Source organism: Patagioenas fasciata, chromosome 10 (assembly GCF_037038585.1).
Source record: "Patagioenas fasciata isolate bPatFas1 chromosome 10, bPatFas1.hap1, whole genome shotgun sequence".
Lineage (NCBI taxonomy): Eukaryota > Metazoa > Chordata > Aves > Columbiformes > Columbidae > Patagioenas > Patagioenas fasciata.
The window spans coordinates 17,325,106-17,342,089 of NC_092529.1; the positions used below are offsets into that span (position 1 = coordinate 17,325,106).

The 16,984-nt window shown below is 45.2% G+C and overlaps 1 protein-coding gene across 4 annotated transcripts in view; it reads left to right on the top strand.

Moving 5' to 3' along the window:
* FRMD4B (FERM domain containing 4B) overlaps positions 1-16,984 on the top strand; it is a 130,026-nt gene that overhangs the window by 110,641 nt on the left and 2,401 nt on the right. For all 4 annotated transcript variants that reach the window (XM_071813239.1, XM_065845695.2, XM_065845694.2 and 1 more), the window contains exons 12-22: positions 2,918-2,994; positions 4,044-4,182; positions 4,664-4,805; positions 5,644-5,777; positions 5,868-5,987; positions 7,253-7,481; positions 10,705-10,761; positions 12,085-12,232; positions 13,423-13,548; positions 14,715-15,520; positions 16,106-16,238. In XM_071813239.1, coding sequence (XP_071669340.1) covers positions 2,918-2,994; positions 4,044-4,182; positions 4,664-4,805; positions 5,644-5,777; positions 5,868-5,987; positions 7,253-7,481; positions 10,705-10,761; positions 12,085-12,232; positions 13,423-13,548; positions 14,715-15,520; positions 16,106-16,238 — 2,111 coding nt within the window. The remainder of the gene's footprint in view (positions 1-2,917; positions 2,995-4,043; positions 4,183-4,663; positions 4,806-5,643; positions 5,778-5,867; positions 5,988-7,252; positions 7,482-10,704; positions 10,762-12,084; positions 12,233-13,422; positions 13,549-14,714; positions 15,521-16,105; positions 16,239-16,984) is intronic.

Genomic DNA, 16,984 nt, shown 5'->3' on the forward strand with positions numbered 1-16,984 from the left:
TTATTTTTAAGTACACCTATCTAAATATTATTAGACTACAACTTGTTATTCGAATAGTCATTGGTCTTTTTGTTTTAGAAGACCTGACTGCAGGAAGGTTTGTCAGAGGAGTTGGTTGCTAACGATCTTATGTTTGTAAGTGAGATAGCTTAAGGACAGAGTACTTTTTAGTCCCTAAAGGCAAAAATGTGTCCTGCGTGCAGAATTTCAAACAGCTTTTCCCCACCTCTCTTGCATTGGAGCAGCAGCAGGGGTGGGGGGGGAGCTGGAGTTGTCCCAGTCCTGTGTGTCTTTGGGCAAAGTGGCAAATGTCTTTGTGCTGAATGTACCTGGCTGCAAATGCTTCGGGTGCTGTCAGCTCGTTTTTGGGCTGGGGTGGATCTCACTGGGTGGGGAGGAAATGGGGCAAAGCTCTACCCACATCCTGAGGCAATTCCATGAAGGTTTCCTTACAAATGCAAAGGCTTTTTTTCTGTCGTTCTTGGCACCGCAGATGATCAGAGGTGCATCTCACCTGGGGCTGGGGTTGGATTTGCACAGGCAGCTCCTCATGGTAGTGTCTGCCCAGACCCTTGGGGTGCTGGTGTGTCCCTCTGTCTGAGCAGGAGGCTGCTCAAGCTGATGGGGCAGCCGCATTTTGTCCCCCTTCAGCCCTGCTGTCCCAAGGACAGGTGACCTCTTCTCCCACAGCCCTCGGGGATGCCAAGCACATCCGGAGGGGAAAAGCCCAAAGGAAGTGATAAAGCGGACGGGGAGTCATCACCTGCAACCGATAAGAGGCAGAAGGCAGTTTTTTTTCCAGGGGTCATGTTTGAAGCACGCCCATCGGTTTTATGAGCGTGGGAGCGGGACAGCCGGGAACACAGAGCGATGCTTCTGGTCGAACCTGTTGCCTGTCGGGTGTGAGTCAGGGCCAGAACTCTGCCGTGGGGGCCCAGGCTGCTGCTGCAGCCCCCCTGGCTGGCCTCACTCCTACCTCAGCCCCCAACAGACCTCGGCGTGCTCCTAAGGGGCGCAGCCCCTCGGTAAAAACCCTCTTCGGTTCTCTCCTCCGTTCAATTTTCTCTTTATCTGAGGGAAAGGGTGGGTCAGGAGGCGTCTCTGCTGGGAGAGGCAGTGATGTCAGGCGTGTGTCAGCAGTGGGAGGTGAAGGCGGTGAAAGGAGAGCTGGTGGCGCGGAAGGATGGCACAGCAGCTGCCTCTTGCTCTGCTCTTCTCATGTCACCCTTAATGGTTTCTGGAGTGGCTGGTGGTGCCCTGGAGAAGGGGCTGGTGCTGCAGGGAGGTGAGTGTGGGGATGGGACCGTTCATGGTGGGCTGGGCAGCAGAGGGAGGCAACTGGGGTCGTGCTGGCTATGTCTGTGTGCTGGAGCACCCATGGGTGCTGTTGCTCAATGTGCTGACATACGGCATGAGCTGTTTTCTGTTTGTTTATTTTTTTAATGTATTTCTTTAAAGGTTCAATGCCAAGTTATGAAGAGGGCACTTCTGAAAGTACTGAGATTGGACAGGGTGCCTCTAATACAAAGATAAACTTACTTGAGCAGCAGAGTGAAACTTCCACAGTCTTTTAGAAAAATGACTCGTTAGTAAATGACATTTCCCCTTGCTGCATTTTTCATATAGTAGGATCTAATAATAAATTGTAGTACTAGAAAGGAAAGTTTTAACTAAACAAAGAGAAAGGTCACTGAAAGAGCCAGAGTTTTCCCCACAAACACATGCACTGGGTTATGTTTCAGTTACGATCTGTGTTAAGAATGTTTCAAATGAAGTGTGGCGTAATATGTACTTTTTCACAAAACTGGAAGTTTCTCCATAGTCGGAGTGCGGGGTGTTGGGTTTTGGGGGAGGCCAGCGGGAATGTCACCCGTGCTGGGGACTTCTGCTGTGGGTAAGGAGGGGGTCACTGTAATGGTCCAAATGCCTCAGCTGGATCACTGGCGTTGAAAGCTGATCTTTACCAGTTAATGCTGGCCCTGCCTGCCCAGTCTAGGTGGAAGTACCTCAGGTACTCTGCATGGGCTGTATCTCTGGAAAGTAGCTGGCTGTAAACTACAGCATGTGCTTCTGCACCCTGTGATCTTCAGGTGACATCTCTGGGGACACCTGTGCAGATCCCCATGTGCACCCGCACATCCTGGCCCTGCCAGAGAGGGTGCAGGAGGTGGTGCTGCAGAAATCTGTACCCAGGGCCAGGGGAACAGCTCAGGCAGAGCTGGGCTGAGAAGATCCAACCCCGATGGATTATCCCCAGCGGGTGGCTAATGCTGGGGTAAAGCAAGAGCAGATTCATATGAAATTCTGATCCCATGGGTGCAGCTGCCAAGCCCTGGTTGACTTTGATCTCTTATCCTAGCTGGCACTTTGCAGGAAATCTGTGATTTCCTTACAGAAGTATGTATTGTGGGGTGGCTTCCTCATGGAGCTGCTCTTTCTCGGTACGTGTTGTACTCCTGCTCCAAAATGTCATGCTGAATCACTCTGTCTTCAGAAAAGAAAGATCTTGGTTTTCCCTGAGCTCCTGCTGTTCCCTCGGAAAGTTCTGACTGAGGGAAGAGACCAGAGGTGTCTATGCAATTACTTTGTTTAGAGATTTTTGCGTTTAATCAGAGAGAAAAAGAATTTAGCTGCCCTCCCCAAGATCCCTGATCTTCTAGCAGGGAAATTAAAGGTGCTATTGATGGAAATGGATGTTGTCACAGGCAAAATCCTAAATCTACAATGCATTGTACATGAGGAGCATCCTATATGTTTATGTTCTTAATTGGTGTTATATGTGATGTTATTGCTGAGCCCATGCCATAGCTGAAGATACATAGGAATTGTAATTTGCTGAAATTACATAACCTTGTGGGGAAAGGATCAGCAATTCTTGTAGTGACAATGTTCTGCTTCTCTCTCCCAACTCTCCTAGCTATTTCAATGGAAACAGCTGGAAAATCTCTATTTCCGTGAAAAGAAGTTTGCTGTGGAAGTACACGATCCCCGCAGGTGAGGCTGGAGGAGGCAGTTACAGCAGCGGGATGAATCTTTACCCAGACTGGGGATTCGTCACCTTGTGTTAGTGGATGGGGATGGGAGGTGCCTCTGAGCTCAACACAGACCTGAGTTTACTCTGGGCTTTGCAATACTGAGCCTGATCCTGCATTTGAAAGAACGGACCAGGGCTGGATCCACGCTGTGGGTGATGGACAAGTAGTGCTATGATGTTGCAACCATAGTGAGCAAGCTGGAGTGACTGATGTGTTACAGCTCTGGGCATCCTTCTCTCAGATTTCCTATTGTGTCCACCAAGGGAGTTCTTAGAGCAGAGGGAGGGCTATTCGTCAGCGCCAAATTTGCTCGCTTTACAAGGCACTTCTCCGAGAGGCCTCCATAATGTGACTGTGCAGCAGGACTTTGTTGCTCACCTGCCCTCCCCTGCCTTGGCAGCGATTCTCCCTCCTCTGAGCTGGAGCCTGCAGGGGCTTGAAGCAGCCAGGGAGGAAGGTGGGAGCTCAGCTGCCAGCTGTGTTCCTCTGCCTTCCCCTCCAGATCCCTCCCAGGAAGAAAGAGCCTTTGCCCAGGGTGAATTTCTGACTTCACTTTCCTTTCTGCTTCTCCTGCTGCTGTCCTTTTTACTTCTGGCACAGGACCACTGTGCCTCTCAGCTGGCCCATGAGGAGCAGTGAGATGCTCTGCTGATCCCCCCCGGGTCCCCCATCCTGCCTGGTCACTCCTTTCAGGATCCCGTGGCTCACCCTTTCTAGGTTTGTAGTGTACTCAACTTTTGGTCTCAGCAGCACAATTGCGCTGCTGAGCTAAAAGGCACAGCAGTTGCTACTGCTCTGTGTTGTAAAGTTCAACCAGGAGGAACTTTAACTTTGTGGAATTAAAATAAGGGTAGGAAGGAGGAAAGGCAGCAGCACCAGGTGGTAGGGAGAAGGAATTCTGAGTTTTTGCATTTTTAAAATAATGGCTGAGCTTTACCTGCTAAAGAAAGAAGCATTTGAGACTTTAAACCCCAAAGACCTGTCTTGAAATTGCATTTATTTTCTCAGAATTTCAGTGTCGAGAAGGACCTTTGGTCAGAGTGGACTGGTAGTGCAAACCTGGTATGCAAACACTTCCCTGATCAAATCCATCTGGGTAATGGCAATCAGTCAGCACCAGTTTTACTTGGACAGAAAGCAAAGCAAAGTAAGTTATAAGGCATTTTACTGTGGGCATAAGTTTCAACACCTTTCCTGTGTATCCTTTGGTGTATGCTTTTCCACGAATGAACTATTCTCCAGAGAAAAACTACAATTTATTTTTGTCAGCTTTTTGAGCTGTCTGTGACTGACAGTATTGTTATTTGATCCATTTTAGCCTGCCTGCAATTAAGAGCTGCGTAAGTGTAATCACAGAAGAGGGAATTCCCATGTCTCAGTGTTTAATCTGCTTTTTCTTTTGTTCTCATGTTCATTTTGAACATGGTGCAAACAGCAAAGAAGTTTTGAGTTGGGAAATGATTCAGGCTTTGGGGAAAAGGGGGAGAGGAATGCCAGCACAGCCTTGTGTGATGCCCTTCATTTTGTGGGAGATGAAGTGTGAAACATCATCTTTTGTGACCCCTTGTTCTGAAGTTACTTAGAGGTAACTTGACCAGGCTGGATTTTTATTTTTTTAACTTGTTCAGGCAAAAATTCCTTCAGCCAGAAGTTTGGATGATATCGCCATGGATCTGACAGAGATGGGAACACCAAAAGTTTCAAAGCTAGTGACTTTGGAGGCAAAGAACCAGCTTATTATGGCCAGCAACGGCAGTTTGATCTCATCAGGTAATACTTTGTGTAAGTGCAAGGTAGCGAAGTACAGTGGGGCTTGTGTATGTTAAAAGGGAAAACAAGGCTCGCTGACCATACATACAGTGGCATACATGAAGGCATATATTAGTTATGTATCTGAAACGGTAGCATCAATGGTATAATCTGCTGTTTCCCTGCCCCCTGTAACTAAATAAGGAGATAAAAATGGATAAGCGCCCATATACTCCTGGTCCGTTAATAAATTGGTATGCTTACCAGTCAGCCAGTCCTTGAATGGACTGTAAGTCTCATCAAAGTCCAAAGGAAATATGATCCAGGCTGACTTTAAGCACCTGTTCCAGGAGTTGAATTGCCCTGAGCTTCCTCAAAACTGAGCAGAGAAGATAAATGCTTCCAAATAATGCTCAGGTCTGGAGCGGGTGTTAGATCTCTCCCTTGACTGTGGAGGAAGGGAAAAACGGGAAGGGAAGAGCCTGACTGCTGCATGTAGGTGCTTTGAGGTGTGAAACCCAAATGAGGAGCCTCGGTGTCTGTCTCGAAAGCAAAGTCAAAGCCAAAATATTGAGTGTGTTGTAGATATAACTAATGCAATGATTTGTGGTTTGGGTAGTGTTTTTTTGGGGGGTGTGTACGTGGGACTTATCATGCAAGGATATAGAGTGGGGGTTTGAAAAAGTACAGATTTTGTAAAAGCCTGCTTGCTGGATGATATAAGAGCTGGATGTCATACTTCGAATAATGTGTTGTTTTGCTGGCCTGGACTGCTTTGGGAGATCTTGGTTTACTTGACCAGAAAAAAAAAAAGGCTTTTATCTGCAAATCTTCTGATATAGAGAGTGTATTTTTTCAGGCTCTCAAGATTCAGAGGTCAGTGAAGAACAAAAGAAGGAGAAAATAATGGAACTAAAGAGGAAAGAGAAACTCCTTCAGGAAAAGCTGCTTCAGAAAGTTGAGGAGCTGAAGAAAATCTGTCTGCGAGAGGCGGTGAGAACTTGCACCTTACGCTGGGGTCTGGGTGGGGGAGAACCCTTCTCTCCCTCTGGACCTTCACGTGGAGCCCTCTCTGTTCGCCAGGAGCTGACGGGTCAGATGCCCAAGGAGTATCCTCTGAGTGCTGGCGAGGAACCTCCCCAGGTCAGGAGGCGTGTTGGCACGGCGTTCAAGCTGGATGACAACCTGCTCCCCAGTGAAGAGGTGAGCGCTGCAGTTTGTTCTCACAGCAAAGGTGGGGTGGCCAGACTGGTGGCCAAAGCCACTTGTAAATAATCCAGCTCTTCCCTGATTGTTTAAGAGGAGGCAGCTGGGACAGTCGCCTGCATAGGCTGGGAAATATAGACAGGTACCGCCTTGATTTCAGCCATGCTGCCTTTGAAATGACCAGGAAGTTGGCTGAAAAGCCTTAATCCCCTGACCTGAACCCCAGATTTGGCCATGCTGCTTGAATTTCAATGGACATTTTGCTGCTAATTAGAGAAGAGCAGGTGCATAATGCCATTTGGCAACCTAAAACTATGAGCTTTTCTCCAGCATTAAGTTGTGTCATGTTGAGTTTGTGTTTGAGTCCAGAATGTGGCAGGGGTGTGCACTGTCCTCCTAGCAAAATCAGCTGTCTGTGAGCATATTTGTGTGACAGGTGACAGCAAGAGGACATTAATCTCTGGCTTAATGCAAGTTCCACCTATGTAAAAGCTCCTTATGTTGCTCAAGAAGCTAATGTGAATTTTGCTGGCAGACACTGAGTCAGGATATGTAGTTTCTGGACACAGACCATTCTCCCTCATTCCTTGTGAGATTTGTTAAAAAGCTTTATCATCCAAATAGTAAGTAGGTGTTGGGTGCTTTGGATCTGTCTTTCACCTAAAACTCACTCCCCTGGATTACAGGACTGGTGTAATCCATGTCTGCAGCAAACTTATTTTATGTAGACTGCTTAAATGCTATTGAAACGAAATTCTGCTGACCAGATTTAATAACATGTTGCTTAGCACCTGGGTAGCACCTTTCATCTGAGCCTCTCAAAGTTGTTTACAAACAATTAATTAAAGCCTCCAAATCCCTATTATGTAGGTATGGTGACTTCAATTCCCATTTGTGTTTAGAGCAGAGATTTTTGAACAGACATTTTCAGGGTTGGACTTGGAGCAGGAGGTTTAACAGGCTGCAGGTTGGCTTGTGTAACAGGAGGGTCTAAACCTGAATGTAGGTGTCTGTTTCATGTCACTCAGGCTTGAGAACTTTGGACCTTTCTCAAGAGATCTCATAATTTTATGCTTGTCAGAGAAATAAGATGTAAGGATTTCATATGCTTAGTTTGTCTTATGTATAAAATTTTGTGTTTCTGTGTTTTATGCTCAAGATTTCACTTCATTACCACAAAAATAGGTCTTCTGTTCAATAGTCTTCATTGAGATAATTTCTACCCAGAATACAAGCAAATAACTCATCTTACAAATTTGCAGGATCCCACTTTGCAGGACTTGGAGAGCAATTTTATCATACAGCAAAAAATGGTGGAAGCTGCCAAGAAACTGGCCAGTGAGCCTGACCTCTGCAAAAATGTGAAGAAGAAAAGAAAGCAAGAGTATACTGATGCTGTAAAAAAGCTGCAGGAGATAGAAAATTCCATAAATGAGTATAGAATCAAGTGTGGCAAAAAACCAACCCAGAAATCTACTCTTATTCTACCAGGTAAACAAAATAATTACCCATACTTTGAAAACAGGAAAAAAAAAATTGGCTCACTTATAAGTTTTGTTTACATCTCCTCTATGTGATTTTTATCTTCTCCAAGGCAGTTAAGTAAGAAAAGAGAGATGCAATTGCTGCATCTGATACGCTAAGTGCAATGCTTATAGGCTGAGGGCAGAATAAGCTGCAGCTTTAGGAACAAGTGCAGACATGTTCCAGCACCGGTACAGAGCAAAGGTGCTGTACTTAGAAAGGCTGGCAGGAGCATCTCGGCCGAAACTGGTGTGGTGTTTTAATTCTTAGTGTGTTGAGTGCACGGAATGGCTGAGCTGCCACATGCAAGATCTTTGTCCCTTCTGCAATGCTGCAGTTCTAGCAAAACTAGAACCTGAGTTTTTTGGCAAGATAGAGGAAATAAGGATCAAAGGCTTTGTTTCTTGATTAAAAAATACTGATTTCCAGGAAGACACAAGCAAAGTTCAAGAATTTGAATGCAAATAGGTACAAAAAGATTTTCAACTAAATGCATTTGCCAGTGGTGGGCATGGGGAAGCAGATACCCTTGGTTGCTCCATTCTGAAAATGTGACTTTCCTGAGGGTGGTGAGATTCTTGCTGTTTCCTAGGATAAAGCATGGAAACTTACTAGTATCCAAGCCAATTGAAGAAGTCTGGGAGTAGTAAAAGCTCATAGATATTGCAGGTTCTCTATTTTCTAAAGTGATTAACAGTTTTAGGACATGTTTTACTTCTCCATTGAAAATATATATGGATAATTGTTAATGTTTAATTGATTTATTTTTACCCCCTTTGTCCCAGAGGAAATATTCTTTTGTGAGGTTAAAGCAGCGTTTCCTGAGAATTGCAACATGAGAAAGAAAATGCAAGATTTTTCTGCTGTTTGTGTTGATAACCCCTCACTGACCCTTGAGATGAGATCTGTTTTCCCTTCTCCTGTGCACTGCCAGGTTTCTGTTGGGGAAACCTTTGCCATGCCCCATTCCTGTTGAGAGCTTGGTTTGGATTCTTACCCAGCATAAGCCACAGCAGCACTGGGCTATCCATCATCATAGTGCTTATTCTGAAAGGCTGATCTTATTTAATGTGGCTCAGCTAGTTCCTGACTGACAGAGATGAGGAAAGCATCTGTGTTTCCACTCTCTTGCTTACCCATCTGGATATTAATTGTGGGAGTTCCTGCATTACCTGGGACATGTGATGTGTAGTAACAACCAGGAAGCTCCTTGTCGGTGAGCAGGAAGAGCCCCATGAGGCAGCAGCATCTGTCCCCAGTCACTGTTGACTGCTGCAGGTGTTTTTTTGTCCTGTTGTGCAAACAGGCAACTTAGGAGTTGGTCTTGATACATTTAGCCCATAATTTTGAAGCATTTGATACATGACATCCTTGTTTGCTGGGGTCTCCCTGCAGGTAGGGGCTGCAAGACAGCAAATACTCAGCCAGCAGTGAGTTAGCTGCATTCCATTCCAGTTCCTGGCTCCTGCAGTGCAGCATGTGTTTGTTTACACTACCTGAAGCAGAACTGTCACCTGCTTCAGTAACTGGTTTAATGTGTAACCTTTTCACCATTGCTGACTGTACTCTTGAGTTCTCAAGGGACAGGGTTTCAGAAAGCTGAACACTCATGAGTCACTTGTGGCTGTGGATTTGGAGAATGACTTGTTGGAAATGACGTGTTAAATAGTAACATTGATTCATTGAGTGAGACCATAGCTATTTTCACTCGAGTCCCCAAGGGAGGTAAAGGACATACTGGATTGTCTCCTGCTCCCCATGTTCCACTTTTCCATTCCTTTGCTTCCTCTGTAGCCCAGGGTTTCTTCCACTTTTGCAGGCAATTGCACAGATTTAAGATTTAAATTCAGAGCTCCCCATATGTCAGCATTGCAGACCCTACCTGAAGGCAGCAGCATAGCTTTAGACTGTCTTCTTTGTTTTGTTTTGCTGTCTTGTTCAGTTGGGTTTTTTTGTTGTTGTTTTGGGGGTTTCAGTTTGTTTATTTTTTTTTTCTTCTTCTAGGTAGGTTTTTTTTCCTCTTTGCCCTGGGCCCAGTTCCATATTTCACCACTATGTGGTCAAATAATGTGAATAAACTCCCCTGAAGCTTTTTCCCAGTGTCAGCTTTCAAACAGAGCTGCAACCCATCCTCAGTGGTCTGACAAGTCCCCTGAGGGCAGGGGCCAGCCCTGATGTTTTGCTGTTCTTGAAAAGCTCCTCTGTTGAACAAACTTGTAACCAGACCTTTCCTCGCAGCAAAGCATGACAGCGAGGGAACAGCGTACATTGCATGTGCTCACAATGAGTGATGGGGGAAGCAGGTGTCATACACAAAGTGGCTGCCACCATCGTCTTTTGTTGCTTCCCTCCCTCTTGCATGGAGGTTCACATAGTTTTTACCCCACCAGCAGCATGTCTTGCCAGAAACAACCTAGGAGCAGATTTTTCTGTGGGTTAATTATCTCTTATGCTGCTCTTTATCACCAGCCTCATATTTCTGCCACTGATGGTCTGTTCTAAACCTCAGCAAGGACAGGCTGTTTCTGTGTGAGTGGTGGTGTGTAATAGCAAGGTGAGAGGACAGGCAGGGGCAGTAAAGCACTTTGAATAAATGACAAAACTTAGAAGCAACAAAAAAATTTGCAATGTCCTCAAAACTGTTACTGCTCTCTGTGTTGCTGGAATTTGTGATAATTTGATTGAAATCAGTGGAATTATTCTGGATTGATATTAATCGAATTGAAACAATTTGTATGCTGATGAAACATTCGAAAGTGAATACCAAATTTCAAAAGGCATTTTATACCTACCTGGTGGGGTTTCAGGTGCACCTAGAAGAGACTAGATGCTAGCAGCCAAGATCTACATGTCTATGTAGGCTTCTGATTCCTATTGAAGCACCAAAACACCCTGTGAGATCTGTTGGAAGTTGGGTGGAAAACACCTTTGTAAATCTTGGCCTGATTCCCGCTGCAGTTGAAAAAAACCTCCTTTGATAATTACGTAGGGAGCTTGCTAAACTGCAGTGAGCACAACTGGGTCATGCTATACTCCAAAGCAGGACTGTCATCAGGCTGAGAAGGCTAAAGCACACAGATTAGAGCATTACAAGTAGCAGTTGGCTCTGAAGCTGTAGAAAATAAATTGTGTGTGATATTTGGAAATTAATGATGTGTTCCCTCCTTAAAGTGTTTGTTGTCATTCGCAGATGATATAATTCCATCTGAGAGCAGCTCTTTGTCCGACACAACAACCTATGATGATGGTATGTTGCTTATCCTTTTATTCCTGTGAAGTGTGCCTGCTCAGAGACATTCTGTTGACTTTATATCCTTTAGCTTGCTACTTTGTCTTTCAATGGCAAATTACTTTGTAGCAGAGGCAAAAAGAACTTGATCTATTTTCATTGTCTATCTTCATTGTGGGTTAGTTATTCAAAGTGTCTGCTCTGTGAGCTGATCTGAGTCATCTTTAGAGAAGGCAGTTGGTTTTAATGTGACCAACCTATAAGCTGAAGTCTCTTCATTTCAAACAAATGCTACATCCCTAGGACCTGGAGGATGAGTGGCTGGAGGAGTTATAAGCTTGGAGGGTTTGCCCAGCCCTTCTGTCCTCACAGCTACTATAAAACTTAAAAAAAATAAATAGAATAGGCACAGATATTAACGATCTACTTACGTTTATCTGTTACCGGGTGAGCTTGCATCTTGCATGGGTATGGTGTTTGCTCAGCTTACTCATTTCACACACACACCCACAGACACACATATTCACACCCTGTTCCACAAGGTGGAAAGGACTTGGCTTGCCTCTCCCTTAAACTGGATAATCATCATTTGGGGACAAACATTATCTGAATTATTACTCACTTTTCAGTTAGGGCCTGATTCTGATCTTACTTTGTCCCAGTTTTAGACCTATACAACCCATCTGGTGCTTTAAAATGGAGTTATACTTGATTCCTACTTGTACAAGTAGTAGTAGAGCCAGGGCTTTGGCTTGTGAGCATGTTTTCTGTGAGTCTCCTGCATTTATATGTATTAGTTGGAGTTTCCTCTTGGCTCTGATGAGACCTGGATTGTGCCCTAAGCAAAGTGAGAACAAGGATCAAACCAGTGTCTTCCCATTTGCCTTCAGACAAATTTGTCTGTCAGTTGTCTTTACTCATTCGGTTGCTTTTGAAGTCAGTTCCTTTTACATTCTGTTTCAAAACTCATTCTTAAAATGACATTTTCAAGTAAAGAGCTGAGAGGTGAGGGAGAGTAACTGGCCTTTGCAGAGGCTGAGCTTGCTTGCTTGGGTCTGGGAAGGATCGTGCTGCAAACAGGTGTTTTCCCAAGGAAGTTCCAGTTTGTGATCTGTCACAGCCCCAAGCTGTGTGTAATCACCATGGGAGTCGGTGCTGCTGAGATCTGTACAAACCTCCTGCCTGTGTGGAGGAGAGCTCGGTGCAGGCAGGAGAGTCTTTCTAGGTTCACAGCTTCTTGTCTCTGTAGTGCAAAGTGCTTCTGCTTAGGGGCCGCAGGTTTGCATATAGGGCAAAAATATCAAGGATTTTGCTGACAAAATACATATTCCTTTCCAACAGTCAGTGAATCGCTTCCTGTGCCAGCACAGAGACCCAGCTCTGCGCAGCTTTCTCCAAGGCTTCCCCCACCGAAGTCCCTCGGGGTGGAGAGAATTCATCTCAGAAAGTCATCCATAAACGAGCAGCTTTTGGAAACCAGACACTCCAGGTAAGGCACGTCTCACTGCCGCCCTGCTCTCCGCCCTGGTGGTGTGAGCTCCGTCTTGTTCCTGCCAAGTCTCCTGTTACTACAGGCACTGCAGCAGAGCCAGCTGCCTCCACACTCCCCTGCCACTGCAGCATTTGGGGATGGGGAGCTGTTTCCTGTTCAGTAACAACAGCATGGTTAAGCATGCATGAGTAGTTGTCATGATCCCTGAAACTGTAGGGTCATGTAGTCCTTGTGAAGAGGTTCAAGACGGGTGAGAAATTTAATAGCAAATTCTGTATTTAAGGAATTGCTCATGCACACGGGTACTGTCACGCTTTGTCTCAGTTTCTATGGTTTGTTTCAGTAGTAATTAAACAACTTGTAGTTTCCCTGATGACTGTGCTTAATGGCTTCAGATAACACCAAACTGTACACATCTCTCCTGATGGTATCAGTATTTCAGCAGGTGCATTGTCAAAGCATACAGAATTCACGTAAGTTTTGATGGGCAATTCTCCGTGTAAGAGCAGAGTCAACATTAGTGCCAGCTGCAGTGACTAGCTCAGGTTCCTCTATGTATCCATGGGATCTGGGCACTTTCTGAGCTAGCAGAACAGTTCCATGGAGCACATTGATTGCAGTAGCTCTGCTGATTGTTGTGTGGTCATGTTGTATGGGTCTGATCTGGCACTAGTTGTGCTCAGTGTAAGGTTTCCTGCTGATCTTGATATTTCTTGGACTGTCTTGCATGAGCAGGCTGTTGAAGGCATGCTTAAAAATGCTACAAAGTTTTGGGCGATGTCATGTCTGCATTTTTCTTGTCTGTCCCTCAAGATAAGCAGAACACTCTTTCACATCAAGTTCAGAAGTTGAATTATTGCCATTTAGCTGTGATGTGCTTCATTTTAAAACCTGTTTACTTTGCTCCTCTGTTACCTGCTCTCCCTTCTGCTTCATACTTCTGTCCTTTGGCAGCAGCTTTTCCTGCCAGTCATATTGTGAGGGACCTCCCTTGAACCACAAGGAGGAGTTGATTTTTCTCTTCCTGTTAACATTTCTGTTCTTTATATGGAGAAGCACATCCACTTATGCTATTACCTGTGTTTTCTGTACTTCATTTTGTTTCTTCAAGCCTTAGGGTGCACATGTTCTGTATGCTGTGACTTGCATGGTGTTTAACCTAACTGAGGTTGTCTCCTTCATTACAGGGACCCACTTTCAACTCACAGCAGTCCTTACCGAACCCTGGAGCGGCCACCCCAGCCCCATGGGGGGAGAAGCATGCCTACGACCCCCGTGCTCACACGCAATGCCTACAGCAGCAGCCACTTACAGTAAGGGAGCTTTATTTTAAGCACAACATTTATCTTGGACAGCAGAAGAATAAAAGCAAATGTTATAAAGAGGTCAAAGAGTCCTTTGCCTTGCAGCTTTCCCTACAGCAGGGTCAGGCTCTCAAAATGTCTTTTCTGGATATTGGAGGCACAAGGTTAATATCGGCCACTATATTCTGACACAGTGCTTCACCGGCTTTGTGACTTGCGAGTGAGAGCATTTATGTGAGCAAAAAACTCTGTCTGGGCAAATAACAGCACACACAAATTGAGTGTCTGCGAAATTCGGAGTGAGGTGGAAGCTGGCACACAAATATTGCCTATCTGATCCTGAAAGACAATATGAGAAGGATCATTTTCAGATAGGCACCTATAGAGAGTTTTAACAAATAATGCTTGTTCAGAAAGTCTCTTTAGAATACTTGTGAGATAGCCAGAATTTTATTTTCCAGTTCCTTTGTAGCCTTGTTTTATAACAAAGTGAGGCTCATGAAATTGTATTATCTGCCAGCTAATGGTCTCCTTGCAAAAACTTGTTTATGAGCTAACAGATATCTACTGTGGATTACATTCCTACAACAAGCCTCCTGAAAAACTAAGTGGCCAGATAGAGAGCTCCTACTCGGTGTTCTTACTATGGGACAACATGAGCTGCAACATGAGCTCACCTGTATTATTAGACAGCTGAGAAACCGTGCTGGGGAAGGAAAGAAGTTATAGATCTTATAACACTATCAAGGGTTCATGGTTCATTTGGCTGGGGTAATGCAGCCTTGAGAGACAGAGCCACAAGAATCCCAGCTTCCTGTGTTCTGCTCTTACCTCATTTACTTGTGTAGCCTTTACCTACTTAAAAACTGAGAGAGCCCTCCTGTAAATCATTACAAAATATGAGTTTGTCAGCTTTGCTGTATGTATGTCTATGACAGATTAACCTTGCTCACCATGACAAATTTTTACATGAGAGATCTCCTACCATTGCAGCAAATCTAAAATTCATCCAAGCTCAATATCTTGCAATGCAGATACCCTATGTGGAAAGAAAAGACTGCATTTGTATTGTGCTTTGTTTGGGGAGGCAGCATGTTGGACCTGCACATGTGCACTCTCTCCAACTCTGTTTGCATATCACTGCCTTTAACCAACCTACACCCGTGTTGTTTCAGGCCAGATGTTTCCCCACACCATTGCCGGCAGCGCAGTGGAAGTCTGGAATCCCAATCCCACCTGCTGTCTGAGACTGCTGCTGAAAAGGCAGACTTCACCCTCTCAAAGTCCCAGCGAAGTAGCAGCACAGAGATCCTCGATGATGGATCATCCTACACTAGCCAGTCAAGTGCAGAATATTACTGCGTGACACCCGCTCCCAGTCCGTATTATGCTACTCAGACACTTGATAACAGGACCAGGGGTCGAAGAAGGTCAAAGAAACACAACATTTCTGCTGCAAATTCAGGAAGTATGCCAAATCTTGCCCAGAAGGATGTCCGCAATGGTGTCTACCGCAAAAGTCAGGAGCAGCCTTCCTCTAGTTACTATATTTCTGGATATTCCCCATACACCGAATCTGACGTTTATTACAATGGAGGATATGTTTATGAGAGTGATACAGAGGGACAGTACAGTGTCAATCCTTCCTATCGCTCATCAGCACATTACGGATATGACCGTTACAGGGAATTCAGGTCTTACCACGAGGATGAAGTGGACAGAGTACCGCACAACCCATATGCAACCCTAAGGCTTCCAAGGAAGCAAGTTGCTAAAACGGAGCACATAACCAAAAACATTCACAAGGCCTTAGTAGCAGAGCATCTCCGTGGTTGGTACCAACGTGCCTCCAGTCATAAGGAACAGGGTCATAGCCTGCAGGCAGGCTTTGATTCGGACAGAGGATCTCAAAGGAGTTTGGGCTTTGCTGGTCTGCAGGTGCCGTGCTCTCCGAGCAGTCGAGTGTCATCTTTCTCTTCAGGTAGTGTCTTACTTCTTCTGTGCTGAGTGGTTTTATAAGTCCCTGGTGTGTATCAAATTCTACTCCCATCCCATTCTATTCCCATCAAGTCAGCCGAGTAGAAGCAAGGCTAGAGCTCTGTCCTGAAAGGCAGATGAGGAACTGAGTAGGATCGTCTTGTACCATGCTTGGGAAAAAAAGACTTGCTTGTTGCCTTCTCCTATGGGTCTTTTACTCTTTGTAAGCACAGTAGTCCAAAGAGGCACAGAGAGCCATATGGGTTCAAACAAGCATGCTTACCAACTAAAAGCAATGTGTAAATCTTCATGCCATGTAAATGCAGTTGCAGTGATGGCTTCCAATGTACAGTACAATGAGCATTACCGAATGGGTCAGAAAGTATTTTTAAAGAGATTACTTAGCTCCAAAATACCAGCCACACAGTGCTGTCGTCCCTGCAGGGCTTATAAATCCTATTTTGTGTTTGCATTGTCTGCTTGTGTGTCCTGCAGAAAGCCATAGAGATCGCTAATGAGAATTGTCTCATTTATCTGCTGATTTAGCTGGAGAAAGATCTAATTTGCTGTTATTTTCTTTAAATTCCAGCATCTTCTGCAAACACTGCTGGGAACTGGCGAAACCCCCTTGCACTGGGACTCTCAGACTATGATACCTTGTCTCATTCCTCTTACGCCAGCTGTTACGGAAACGTTTATGGCAACCTTCCTTTGCAGAGCCGGTAAGTAGACTACATCAAGATTTTCTGCCTTTCCTCCTGCATTTCACAGGTTGTTAAAGCTTCTGAGAAAATCAGCTTGATTTTGAAGGGCCAGGATGAAGAGTAATTAGAAAATTGACTTGGTGAGAGCAAGTCTTCTCTGTGTGGAGTAGATCAGCTGTACCACCACTAACTGTGCTACTAATATTCAAGGAAGAGGGGAGCAGTTGTAGTGAAGGATGAACTCATTTTTTGCATAGCCTTTTCTGACTGATGCTGGACCATCAAAGATCTGGCAATCCCTGGTAGCTGTGATGCTCAGAGCAGTGTTGTGAGCAGAGCACCCACTGAGCCTGGTCCCTCTCACCCTTGTGACCGGAGGTCTCTCCTGCACTCATCAGCAGTCTGGCAGGACACAGCCCTATGTTATTTCTGAAGCTGTAGCGCCTGTGCTGATAAACTTTTGGAAAAACAAGGAAAGGAAATGTCTCTGTTCAACGTCACGTCTGAGCGCTGGTGTACAAAGGTGATACCACATCTGCCAAGCACATCTCGCTTGGCAGAGTTTAACCCAGATACCAGACTGGATGTGGTGCTGCTGTCAGGGCCTCTCTGCTCATGGGGGCTTTTCCAGGGACTGCAGGGATCCCAGGGGCTGCTCGCTCCTCAGGAAATTCCTGCAGCTCTCCTACTGCTTCTTTTTGGTGTTTTTGGTCTCCTCCCCCTACTATCCTGTGTCAGCTGTTACCAGTGAGAACAGAGACCTC